Source organism: Geospiza fortis, unplaced genomic scaffold, assembly GCF_000277835.1.
Source record: "Geospiza fortis unplaced genomic scaffold, GeoFor_1.0 scaffold98, whole genome shotgun sequence".
NCBI lineage: Eukaryota > Metazoa > Chordata > Aves > Passeriformes > Thraupidae > Geospiza > Geospiza fortis.
In genome coordinates this window covers 11,450,194-11,464,540 of record NW_005054306.1, presented here as the reverse complement: position 1 = coordinate 11,464,540, position 14,347 = coordinate 11,450,194, and the positions used below count along the sequence as shown (strand labels likewise).

At 37.0% G+C, this 14,347-nt stretch overlaps 1 protein-coding gene across 1 annotated transcript in view; it reads left to right on the top strand.

Moving 5' to 3' along the window:
- The window catches only part of PTPRK (protein tyrosine phosphatase receptor type K), a 297,434-nt gene that overhangs the window by 196,042 nt on the left and 87,045 nt on the right, over nt 1–14,347 (top strand). Inside the window, exon 8 of the mRNA XM_031066727.1 lies at nt 9,629–9,931. Within this exon, the coding sequence (XP_030922587.1) occupies nt 9,629–9,931 (303 nt within the window). The remainder of the gene's footprint in view (nt 1–9,628; nt 9,932–14,347) is intronic.

Genomic DNA, 14,347 nt, shown 5'->3' with positions numbered 1-14,347 from the left:
GAATGCAATTTTTTCTCACTGGTATATCTCATCAAGGGACAGCTGAATTGAAATTGGAACACTTAAAATGCACAGAAAATTGTTTAAAATATCTGTAAAGAAATATCAAATTAAGGTATTAAGAAGATTATTCATACAGGTATAAGTATTAGGTTGTAGTAGTCACTTGGTAGTGATGATTGACCAGTAGATTGAGGAGTTTTCTTAGTCAGGTTTAGTCAAACTTTGGCAAGTGACTGTATGACTTAAGTAATAAAATTTCATTGAAATTCAAAAATGGCACAATTTCACAGTAGACAAGTAGCCACCTTAGAAAAGAATTTTCCCCATGGCTTCTTACCAGCATTTTTAGAATTCTATGTACAATTGAAAATGGTTTCTGATCTTATTCAAAATTTTAATGTTAGAGCAATTCTTTGCTCCTGTATTTTTTTTCCCTGAAGAAAACAAACTTGCTTAAACGATCAACTTGTATTCTTAAATTTGTATGAGCCAATGAAGAAAATAAAGACAATTCATTAAATAAATTTCCAACTGCTTAGAGAAAACTCTTCTGTACAATAGAAGCTACAGGCCTTGTCATTCAACATTTAAAAATAAATTACCTGGATTGTTTCACTTATGGGACAAAATATATACAGCAGAGGCATTGTATGTTACAGCGTCACTTCTGATTTTAAACAACTTAACAAATCTGTGCTTCATCCAAGGTTTATCGTATGCATTATATAAAGATATCTATCACTATGCAATATATACATTGTGTGCTATGTAGTCTTGTGTTACTGGTTTTATGAAAGGGGCTAGAGTAAGGTGCAACACGAAGTTGTCATTGGGTTTTGCCACATAAACATAACATTGGATGTGTTAGTTCATGGGCTGTGACCAAGGTAGAAACTCAAGGCTTTATGGGTTGCAGGCAGTGGGATGGAGGATGGGTGGTTTCAACCAAGGCCCCAGGGGCAGCAGGAACCAGATAGCAAAAAAGGGAAATGGGAGAAAATAGGATTGAGACCATTTCAGTAGGTGTGAAGAGACAGAGAGGATGAATTTTGATGGATGTTTTATCTGCATGTGGAGAAGTGAAAATATCTACACAGGTCTATCAGTGTGCATGCAACACGCACAGATGTGTATACAGGTTTCAAGTGGCTATCATAAGTATTGCCTGCAATTGCCTTAGTTATCAGAGGTGAATGTGGCCTTTTTCCCCAGACTAAGTACTTTGTGCTTACTATTTATTTATTATAGACTGCATTCCTCATTTTTTCATTTGTTTCATGTGATGGTATTTATAACTTCCTAACTTGGAGGACTGAAATTTTTTTACACAGGAGAAAGAAACTGAAGCTTTAACACTATCCATAGAAAATTCTTGTTTAGCTCATTCACACTGCTCCAACTTAGTCATTTTGCTTAATACTCATTACATCCTAAGCTCCCAAATGTATAGTTTGTAAACAAAACCATAAAAAACATGTTTATGAATGTGTATTGGAGAGAAATGAACAATATATCACCTAAGCAATAATGGCGATTTATGTTCAAATAAATGTTTGTAAATGCTTTCTTCACAGCATTGCATAGTTAGGTTCTCTGTTGAGGTGGGTAAAAAGTATATACATGTGTGTATAAATACACATTGCATATTCTTTATAATATAATTGTTATTGTTTTAGATTATATCTTCTATTCTGCTTTAACATAATCATCACTGATATTTCAAGTCAAAGGTTCACTTTTTCCCTATCACTAATAGTTTTGTAAATTACTTTACAGATGACTGTAGTCCTGAACAGGCTTCCTAGGCATTTTGTACTGTTAGGCTTCCCCTCTGTTTACTCTTGCAGTCTGATGGTTGTTGACGTGCTGATTTGTGTTTTATACCATCAGATAGGTTTTGTTCATTTGGAAGAATGAGATTAAAGACAACATACCAGCTTTTCCTCTCCCCCCCTAGACTCTATAGTTCCTTTTGATTTAAACATGGATTTAAAAAGAAGAAAAAAAAAGAAAAAAAAAGTAAAAAAAAAGTGGATTTTTTTGAGCTAAGCTAAACTGGAGAAGTCAACAGAATTTATTATCAAGGGATGTGTAATCTCTCAAACTAATACAAGACTTTGCAGCTATTGATTACATGCTAAGGATGCATAAACTGTTAATCATGCGTGGAGGCCACAGAATAAATGTACTACCAGGAGAAAATGGGCAAATAATTGTCAGTAGTGCAGTTATATGTATCTGTTTACTACACCTATGATGCAGGGACAGCTGTGTTTTGCATCCAAAAAGATACATTCTAAAAATATATTGAATATCCCCTCATTGCTACTGAGACTAGTGTAGTAGAGCTGATTATCTAACTAATAATTCAGATGTTTTCTTCAGCTCCCTGAAGTATGTGGTCAATAAGAAATTTGTAAGCTGGCTTAACACATCAGTCATTAGATGAAGTGAAAGGAGACAAAACTCACAGATTTTCATGCAATTGCATTATAACCTTTGTTTGCACGAAAATAGATCTGTAATGTTAACACAGTATAAATACCATAGTTTCATTTATTATGGGTTTATATTTCACATGACAAACAGATGGACATACTAATGCACAAAAAGTTAATTCTTTTTTATGTTTGCATCCATATTTGTTTTGTATTATGTATGTGTCACACATTTGAGAAGGGAGATGCACAGCAATCCCTTATGATTTTTATCATGGGAATATGTACCCATTAATTTTTTCCTTTCTTGTCAGACTGCAGAAAAGACTTCAAACTGTACTACTTCTGTCAACTTCATTAACTTCTCTCCCTTTGGCGCTCACCATTTCTTCATGCTTTTAAGTTTAAAAGGACCGAAGGCCTGAGTTTTCAAATGTAGCTGCCTAAAATCAGGTGTCTTAAATGCTGATGTGAAACAATTTTTTTTTTAAACAACAAACCAACAGTAAAAAAAAGAAGTCCAAAACAAATGAAATCAATGCAACCAAACAAAAACCGCTACTAGCAAGTAGCTTAGTTAGACTTTCCAACTTACATTTATCTATGTGACAGATGTCCTGGTTTTTGTAGATTCTGAGAATGAGGGAGTTCAGGTACTCCAACAATGGAATAGTATTTTATTCCAATTACATAGGAGAAGGGCATATTGATGCCTTATGTCATCCTGCATCAATATTGATCCAGTTGGCAATATAATGTGGTGTGGTTTTGGGTTGGAATACACATCAAGTTTTAAGAAGAGAGTCCCTGACTAAAGGTAAGTTCTTTATGAGCTATCACTATGTAGTAAGAATTGGGGCCAGTGCTGATAATTAATTTATGCCTTTACTTCAAAGCTGTCTTTAACTCTACTTGGGAATGGTCAAAAATCTGCCAGTTACAGACAAGAAACTTGAATAGAATTGGCAGGAATTATTCTGTCATACAGACTGGTTTATGAAAATCAGACTAAAATGCATGACATTTTGGGGATGTCTGAAGGATCTTCCTGTATTATCATCATATTATTAAATAATGGAGTTATTGGTAGTTAATCTGAACTAAATTCTCTTGGACTTGTAGGTTAATAATCCTTGAAACTCAGGCGCTTCATCATGGATATTCTAGTACAGCTCACCTTACCTAGGGATTTTTGTTAGCTTTGTTCATAACATAACTTAATTACAATTTGCTCCTTTGACAACAGCCCATTACCCCCTAAAGTGCAGAAGTGATCACAGTTGATGTGCATAGTTCTTGCTGAGGCTGTGGTTGTGTCTTGAAATATTTAATTCTAGTTTGGTCCTTTTTAATGGGTCATAAACTTCTCTGTTCAGCAGTCCTAGCTGAGTTTATGATGTGAGGAATTTAGTAGCTATATAAAAAAATCCTTTCTGCCTGATTCATCATTTACTAATAACAAAGGTAATAATTGAGAGAAATGCAGCCGAAATGAGCAAGCAAGAAACCTTTGTTTACTGTTTTCTTACTGCACTTCTGACAGTTATTCCTATGTGGGTTGTGCTTCCTTCAGCTCTTTTCCCTCTTACATTTCTTCAAGGTTCTTATCGGGGTCTTTCAGAATAATTCTTCACGGCAACAGGACCATAATTTTTTTTTTTCTTTGAGTTTTGGGAGCATTTTGGTTTTATAGGACCTTGCATGAACTGAGAAAGGAGCAACAACCACGGTGATATCTTAAAATAATCCTCTTTTATTTCCCACATGCCAAGGAAAGAGTTACCCTGGAAAGGTCAGGAGAAGCCACAAGACAAGGAGGCTCATGTTCTCATAGAAGAAAAGTCTGGGAAATTCCAGTGGCTGTTCAGACTGAGAATATTGGAAGAAATATAAGGGCTTCTTTTTGTCTACGTAGTTTTTGTTTTAGAAGGCAAGATAATTAAAGGAGTCTTAGTGAGAAACAGTGTGCTTTAAATTTTGGGGTTATTACCTGTACTTTTTAAAATAATGGCCATAGATTTGCTTTTCTATATGAGAGTTTTCATTTAACATAGGCCTTACATCTCTCTGTGGTTCTCTCAAGTGGAGAAGTTATCACACCTTCCAAGTCTCGTTAGTTTTCACCTCCACTGTCATCAATGAAGGCCACCTGGTTTGCTTTTAAACTTGATAAACTTGAATTTCAGTCAATGTGATTAAAGCAGAAATTGGAAGTCAGCTCCTTAGTGTAATGACAGACTAGAAAGAGTTCAAGGGGGAGGAAGGATCCAAAAACCAACCCCAATTAAAGAGCTGAACACACAGACAGTGTATAGACCAGATATGCTGGTTTTTGAGAAGCACCATCTTTATCTGAAATGTTTGTGCTTTAAAATTTGTCCAGTTGTTTTCCATTTCATGTGAACAAATGTGCATTCTGGTTGCTTGTCAGAAGATCTAATTCTCCCACCTCTGCCAGGTATGTGGAAATTAAACTGTCTTGCAGTCAATATTTGAGATTTCTGAGGAAAGGCAGCAAAAGCAAAGCACATGTCACACTTTGCTAGCCTCTTTGTCTGGGTTTTTTCACAGCTTTTGGGACATCTGTTTGTCTCTGACTTACAGCAGGCTAATACACATTATCATTAAAAAGAGGTTCTGAGGAAATGCATGCTCTCACCTTGCTGCTTCTGCAGCTGTGAAGGCTTTTGTTTTCACTCCCATCTCTGTGTAAGTGAAGATAATCTCTACAAAGAGGCTTGATATTGACCTGTCATATCACAAGTTGCTTATCAAGCACTAAAGAAATTGAATTTCATTTTATCTGTTATCTGGAGAGTCTTATTAAATCATCCTGCAGTTGAGAGGTTATATGGGGTCAACACGTTCTGTCTCTTTCACCATATATCCCTCTGTTGTTAACCTTTGGAGAATTACTAAAATGTTCTTTATTTTATCACATAAGGTTGAGTTAAATCTTCTTGATCCAGAAATTGTTGTGATTGAGTGCCACATGCATGTAATTCTTTTGCCTGGTTTCTGAATAAGGATTGATAACTTGGTAATCTGTACAAATGTAGAGATCTCTTATCCTTCTGGTTTTTCTGTTGTTTTGGTATTCTCCCAGAACCTCTGTTTTTAATTGGTTCAATGAGGCTAAAACCAGTCAGATGGGATAATAAATCTGAGTCAGCGAGCACTTGGTAGTATTTGCATGCCAAGACACAAAGCAGGGGTGAGGAGGAGGGGGATAACAGAGATGGGTATTGCCAGGTGTCAAAAGCAAAGGGCAGAGGTAGAAGCTGGCTATAAGTAGAAGTGGAAATGGGATGGAGGTCATAGCAGCAGCCCATGGGCAGGCAAGGTGTGGCAGAAGGGAGCCTGTCATCATTAGAGGTGTTCACAAGGATCTGAAGGTCAACCTTGTCACCACCACCGCCAGTTCCTCCATATGCTTTGTTGCTGGGTTTCTGTTTGAAGATCTAACTCTGCCAGCCAGGATGTTCATATCTAAGAGCTTGATGCAATCACAAGATATTGAATTTCCTGCAACAACAGAAGTCCTGCATACTTTCTGCTGTCGCCACAAAAGAACTCCCCCCAGCCTTTTATCTGACGGAGAAAAAGTCTTGAAAAAATAAATGAATTATGAATATAATCTCCCAAAAAATTAAATTTTAAATGCAAGATTTAATGCAAAACAAAAAAAATGGTGTTTCATTCAAATTTGAAGCTCTCAATCAAGAAATCTTTCTAAAAGAATGAGCCAAATTATTGTTTTTTGAATAACATGTCCTTATGCTCAGATATTCAATTAGTGTCTGGGCGCTGTTATGCTTTTTCAAACTTGTTCTAAGAAAACCTTTAAAAAAGCACCCACCAAACCTGTTTTTTAAAAAGGACAGGAGTGTAGGATTGGTGTTAGAATTTGGGTGGAAGCATTGGTGCATACATTGTACATGAGCTCTATGAATTGCGGCAGCTAGGTGTCTGATGGCCACCAGTGATCTCGCAGTTGAGTTCAGCTTTCTTGTGGCCCTGGCAGTAATTTGCTTTGTAGCCTTGACCAAGCTATTAACCTTTTTTGTGCCTCTTTCTCTTCACAGAAAAGTTTAACACCACTTACATGTCTCATAGGGGTAATTGGTAAATTAATGTTTGAAACATATTAAGTGCCTTCTGCTATAATTTCTGACACTCCAGTGGACAGGTTAGGGGTTGAGCAGGTATTTTGAGAGCATTTTATTTCTTCTCTCTTTGTCATAGGGTGCCTATTTGACACAGGTAATTCAACAAAGTAAGAACTCATGTTCTTGAAAGTCCATGTATTTTGGATAAAAGTTCTCGACGTGACTTAAAGAGGAGAGATGGGAAGAAAACTTGGAAGACAAGACATGAATTGAATAATTGGGATTTGCAGTACTCAAAGAATATCAAGAAATCAGAAAAGAATGCATTAGTTGAAATAAAATCCCTATAGGACTAAAGAAATGTTTCAGTGAAACTCAAACCCTAAATTGTGATGGGAAGTGGAAAAAACAAGGAGATGAACACTATTTGCTCCCATCAAGATCAAAGCTATTCTTAATGAGATGGTTGAGATCTTTGGGAAGCCTACTCAAAAATTCAATAGTGCTTTATCTGAGAAAAGTAATTATTCGAAGATTGCTTTTTACTGAGGTGTTACAGATGGAGACTTTGTGGTGTGGTAGTTTAAAACAATTGGTCTTTACCTCTAGAGATTCCCAAGATGAACATTGCCCAGAAGAAAGAGTAAAACTGTGTTTTTAAAGCATCGTTTTAGGAGCAGTGGGACAGTTGGCAGAGTTTACTAAAGCTGTTGAGAGACTCTGCAGACTTTAATTACCATCTCAATATTGCAGAAGTTGTTTAATTTCTGCCAAAGAAGGGAATAGTTGTGAGAAAGCGAGATCACACTCTGTCTTTCATTCTTCCCTTTTTGACAGGTGAATAAAGGATGCATTTCAGTATCTCCTCTGATGCTGTGACACATTTGTAAAATTTGCATAGAATTGTAAAATAATTTTTCTTTAAGTTTAACAAAGCTTTTCTTTTTTTTTCTTCTCTCTTTAAAGTGCTGTGCAGCATAGTGTAAATGCAGTTTAAGTCTTGTCATGAGAGATGCAAGATGAAAATGTTTTCTGTTACTGATTGGTTGGCTTCAAACTATTGAGTTTCAGACTTCATGGTCAGACACCAGGTGTTATATTGTTTTAATTCCAATAAATTTTGAATTCAGGTTTGAATTCTATCTCTAGTGGGAATGGTTGAAAGCACAAACTGCAGTAGGAGAACAAAGAGGAAATTACTAAAATGAGAAAAATCATTCAATTTCAGGAGGAAAACTTAGCCTATAACACATTTCCTTGGTGAAGGATATGTTTACTCTTCTAGACCTCAAACTCTAAATCAGAGTATGTATAACTAAGTTTTGCACTGTCATTCATACGAGAAAAGGGCTGATTTTGTATGTATATATATACATAAACATCTATGTATATATGTATTTGTCTTAACAGTTGTCTTCCTTCGTGGCACTTGAGTGTGTTCAGTTTTCCCCAACTGCTTGCAGTAGCCAAGAGACTACTCATTCTTTGAAGACCCTTGTCAGCTCCTTCAGTAGATCTACTATATTGCTACTTTTTTTCTTTCGATGACCACCTCACACCTCTCTCTACTTGCAAAAGCACCAGGCACTGTTTTCTCTATAAAACCCTGTTTTTCTCCTTCTCTTCAAGTCTCTTATCTCTCAAGGACCTTTTCAACGCTATCTTTCAGTTTCAAATGTCTATTGTTACAGTACACTGTGTTCAGAGAACTACTACCCAGGAAGTCATTTTATTTAATTGCATTTCTCGCTGTATATATGATAAAGAAACTTAATGGCAAAGGTAATATATGTGCTTGTGCAAAATGAAGAAGGGATAGGTCATGGCAACAAATAGGTGTAATATTTAATCCTTAACATTCTTCATGTTGCTAGGAATACCTTTATGCTATATTTAGAATTCTGTTGTTTTGATGTTTGAAACTAAATGTTTGCAGTTTGTCTGGCAAACTGCATGCTGAATACATTACACTGATTCACATTTCCTTATTTCAATATACCATCTGTGCTTTTGGCTGATTTTTGCCTTGTTGGAACTCATACAAGTTACAAAGAACAGTTATACTCAGAAGGAGAAATCCTGTATTTCACTTCCTTGAACAATCTTGACTGTTTTGACCTTAAACCAGCAAGGACACAAGGCTGAAGCTGTATCAATCACAGGCTTTATTTTCTCTGGTGAGGAAGCATGTACTAGCAAGGTATATCTTCAGTGAAACTCTTGTATATACAGACATGGTCATGATTTTCATTGTGTAATCATTTTAATTAAGTTCAACGATAAAAGTTACTCTTGCATGAGGAATGAATGCACTGGAGAGGCAGCGAAAGATTGATGACAGCTTGGGGAGTATCACGTACTCTGCTGGTGCAAATGCACATGGGGAGAGCAGCTGAGCTTGGGGAGCAGGTCAGAGATTACCTGCTCAGAGTAATCATGATTTTGGGGTTTTGGAGGAATCAGGATACAATGCGAATATCCTAAAGCACATTTTTGTGCTATTTCAGAGGGGTTTTGCTTGAATGAAGAGCTTCATTACTAAAATAATAAACACTAATTAATATCTGCATCATTTTTGTAACTGCTAGTTTAGTAAGGTAATTAGTATAATTAGTATACAGCGTTGCTTGGTGGCATGATAAATCATGATGTAGTAAGTAGACTCTTTACCATTATGATGTATTATCTAATTTACACAGGTAAAAAAAAGGAAAAGAGTAAGGGGGAAATCAAGAAGGGAAGCCAGTAGTGACAGCTGGGTGGCCTTTTGGTCACTCTCCTTGCATCTGTTGCCTGTATTCTCAATTGCTTTGAATTGCTCCACTGATAATGAACTATTCTTTTTCTCACTATTGCTGTCTCCATCACTGATTAAAGCCAGCAAAAACAGGACAAAGAGAAATGAAGTAAAAAAATTTAAGGAGCATTTTCTCCTCCTCCTGTGCAAAGGATGATGCATGCCTGTTTGTTGGGTGCTTCCTTAACTCTCACATTCCTGAATGCACCTGAATGCAGCTACGGTTCAGTGCCAGATGAAGAACGTTAACATTGTTTTCTTCATTATGCTCTATTTTCTAGAACCTATGAGAACACCCAAAACACTGAAGATTGCTGAGATCCAGGCCAGACACATCGCTGTGGACTGGGAATCTCTGGGTTACAACATCACTCGTTGCCATACTTTCAATGTCACTATATGCTACCACTACTTCTGTGGACACAACGAGAGCAAAGCAGACTGCTTGGACATGGACCCCAAAGCACCTCAGCATGTTGTGGATCATCTGCCTCCCTACACAAATGTCAGCCTCAAGATGATCTTAACCAACCCAGAAGGGAGGAAGGAAAGCGAGGAGACCATTATCCAGACAGATGAAGATGGTAAGTTAAATGTTCTTATGGAAATTACATCCAAGTCCAGTCTAGGCAGGTGGAAGGAAATGACTTTGTATGTTACAATATGTATCATGAAGGGTGGAAGTTCTCTTCCATTAATGTATTAATTAGCCCCAAAATGGCAGCTATGAAGGTATTATAGCTGTCACCCCGCATATGTAGCCAAAGCTGTCCATGCAGCTTAAGTTAAACTGGATCTCTCTCGGTGTCTCTTTCTCTCCAGAAAAAGGGGGGTGGTTTCCCAGTCTTTCAAATACTGTGTTAATGCAGGTGATGAGAAACACATGGTGGTGTTAGACTTCTTTACAGTATTAGGCATAGTATTTGAAAATTAATTCTGTAAATAATATTTAAATATTGAGTTCAGTGCCTAAAGATTCTATTCAAGATTTTAAACCTCTATAGTAAATATATTTGAGCAAAAATTTATGTTGCAGGTCTCAGAATACTGTATCTGTTAACTATTTGAAATCCCCCTATCAAATTAAAGTATTATTTTGGTAATTTGGGAATTAACTCAGTGATCCATATGGGTCCTTCCCAACTCCAGATATTCTGTGGTTCCTCTTTAAAATGCTTTCAACGAAGTTTCAACAAGGCAGTTGAATTTACCTCAGTTGTGAAAAAATAAACAATAGATGTAGACACATTAATGGTGACACATTCAGAGGTTAGGCTATGAATCTTGGTAACAAAGATATGAAAATAAAAAATTATACTTTTCCTAATAATATTTAAAATGTGGTAACAAAAACAATTTTTGTTTCTTTTTCTTATGTTTACATTTTGTGAAAATACTGACAACAGATACTTCCATAGGTAACAAAAATAGAATACTTGGACTAATGTAAGACTGTAGATAAACAAAAAGGTAAAATTGAAAAAGGTAGTGTGTTTACTTGCCTGCAAAATAAATAAATGGGAAATATAACAGTCAGTGTTAGAGTCTGGTAGTGCTGTTTTTCCATACATTTTCAATTTTATGAGAAATAAAGGAGGAATATATTTACTGTTGCAATAAAAAGAAAAAATATTAAATAGTTAGAATATGAGGAGCTGTAGAAAACTATAGACACATAGATGCATCATATGAAGACTTAGTGACAAGTACTCTACAGTTGCTACTTTCCTTGAACTTAAAAAGAGTAGTAGTGATATTGTTAAGTCCATGGAAAATTGATTTCTTTTCCTTTTTACCTGGGTTTTCAAGAAAGGTTGTGGTTTCCAATGGAAACCTTTATCTTGTTAGATGTGTGGAGATGGCAGATGGTCACTGTGTCAGTACTTGCCAGGAGCAGAGTCAAGTGAGAGCTTTGTCTCCCAGTTTTGTTGTGGATTTTTCTTGGAAGATGGTGCGCATAAGGCAGGTTTTGGTCTCAAGCTAACACACCAGTGTGATGTCAGTGAACTTGAGTTGAGTTGGCTTTGGTGTCACAAGTAGACACCAAAGAATGTAGAAGAAGCCTCACCCAGTGAACAGAAGTTGCCAGGGTAAACTGTTTGAAGCAGATGTTGTTTTCACAGAGGGACTAATACATTTTAAAAGATATATTTATATTTAGTTGTGCTGGTGGTAATAATGCTTGTGACCTGAAAATAGCCTCCTGTGAACTTTACTCCATGAAAAAAAAAAGAAAATTTAATTTTGTGTTACTGATTGATTGAAAATCTATGTGCCATGACTTCAAAGTTTGGGGCTTGCAGACAAAGCCCCAGACAATTGTACAATACTGAGAGCTTCACACCTAAGTCTTTCATTGAGCTCTCATAGCAATAGTAAACTATTTCCTGTAGCTGACTGCTTATGTGTACAATGCTAATTTAGTTCCAGTCTCAGTGATCAAGTATCTGAAACTATTTCCAAGCACAGTTTGAAGCCTAAAGTAGGACTTGGACTAAGAAGATGAGAAGTCCAATTATGTGTATGATTCTGTGCCCTACATTTCGTGTGTGGTCAGATGAAGCTGCATTGTCTTCCTGGTTTTTGCAGGTTTCTAGAGTAAGCATAATTTTAATTATATCATGGAGGCATTATCAGTGATTCATTTTGGAGAAGGAATATAGAGGAAATAGAGTGTTGCTCTGCATTTTTGCAAATAACATTAGTTAGAAATAGCCCCTGATGATATGTTTCTCTGAAACTGTGCACTCATGTTGTATACTTTTCATAAATAAAAACTTTCAATACTCCAGATGACAACTGATAATTAAATTTTTGTTAGTTTTTCTGTAGCATGGGATTCTTTCCGATGCTGGGGTTTTGGGGTTTTTTTTCACAAGGTACTGCTAAACAAGTAAAAACCTCAGAGACTCTTGGAATTTGAGATGCCTAAGCCATGTTTTCCTGTCTCTCTTCCCCTCTACCATTTGGCCCTCATCTTCTGTTTTTGGTCATACTTCCCCATGCTTCCAAGCTGTCCCTTTTGTCTCTTCAGTTGTTGTTATGTTTTAACCTTTTCTTTCATCTCACTACATCTTTCATGTCAATTCCTCCCTTCTTCCAGGATCTTTACACTTTTCTGAACTTCTAGGATTTTCTAAAAGCAGAGGACTTTGGGCTTTTTGAGGCTCTTCTGTGAGACAGGAAGGATCTCTTGTTTGTCTTTCACAAAGGCTCACATTTATGTAAGGCTGTGCAGTTGGGCTGGGGATCTCTCAGAAATGGTCAGATCTGTCAGAATGCTGAGTGTTAACTCAGTTGTATATGATACCTGGAACTGAATTAACTCAAGAAACAGTTAGTAGGAGAATGAGGTAAGATTCAAAAGCTGTGCTTCAGATCTTTGGAGCTGTGGCTGACCAATGAGAAATGTTTTAATAGCTTGTAATTCAATATCTGCAAGATAGCAAAGCCCAGGAAAACCATGACAGTCTGAAAACAGCCTTTCTACTGACCAGAGCTAGATCTGAATACTTGGTAGTTTCAGTATTTCTATTTAGCATATGAAGATGGAATTAATCTATAAAGTATGTTTTAGTACTTCCGGGAAGTTGTATTCCATGTAAAAATAAAACCCCTGAATGAGACCTTGTTAAAAATGTTTTGCAAAAAGAGGATGAAAACAGGGAAATTTGTGTGTGTTTTAAAAGCTAAACATTTTTCACTTTGGGGAGAAACCACACAGCTACTTAGGTTTGGAAAAGGCTCTTCTGAGTACACAGGCACTTGGCATTATCTGTGCTATGACAGGGACTCAGTGCTTTTCATGGCTTCTACAGAAGATGTACACTGTTTGAAGAATTTGATAAAGGAAGTAGAGGAAAGCTCATGCAACCTGGGGCTGCATACATGCTGGGCAAAGACAGTGTTTGGCACTTTGAGACAAAGCACAATAACCAGCAGTGAATTTATCACTTAGCATGAATCATCAGCATGCACATGTTCTTGGAGCTGCCTGTTGACCAGAGCGCTGCCAACTCAGAGGGACCCTTTGTAAAAGCAGTGGATGAATGGGATTAAAGCAGATAAATGCTTCCTTAATTTTAAATTGGAAACAGATGCAAAAGGCAGTGGATTAACAGGAGTAGTGGCATTAGCCCTGAGAGAGCAGCTACAGAGAAAGCAAATTGTGTAGCTCAAAGTGTTCAAAGGTGATTTTATAACCAGTAAGGGAGTGTGTCATCTAACAGTAGGCAAACAACTAATTGAAAAGGATCACTTGGAATAGGAGAATCCATTTTGGGGCTTAAAGTATAAGAGAGCTTTGGTCTGCGGCAAAGCGTGTGCTCATTGGACACAAATGAGGTCCCCTGATCTTTCAGAGTCTGCGGCTCATTCTGCCCCATGCAGAGATATTGAGAGCTATGATGCAGGGTCAAGACACCAACTGTCCAATCATTACTCATGCTCCTGGGAGAGCTCCAGCAGGCTTGCCACTCTGGGGAACAGCTGAGGAAGAGAAAATGTTATAATTAGAAGACAAGAAAAAGAGGAAGAATGAAATGCTTTGCATACTATCTAAATGTGTGTCCTGACTTCATCTGGGATAGAATTAATTTTCTCCCTAGTAGCTGGGACAGTGCTGAGGTTTAGATTTGGGATGAGAATAATGTTGATAAAACACTGATGTTTTAGTTGTTCCTAAGTAGTGTTTATACTGAGTTAAGAACTTTTCATCTTCTCATGCCCTGCCAGCAAGAAGGCACAAGAGGCTGGGAGGGGGTGCAGCCAGACACTGACTTAAACAGGCCAAAGTCATGTCCCATACCACAGAACATCATGATCAGTGTATAAACTGGGGAGAAACCTGGCCAGGGTTCACAGCTGGGAAAACAGCTGGGCATCAGTCTGTGAGTGGTGAGCAATTGCAATGCACAGAATATGTTACATATATTCTAATTCTTTTATCATTGCTCTTATTATTTTCTTCCTTCTTTTCTGCCCCATGCAGTTGCTGAGGG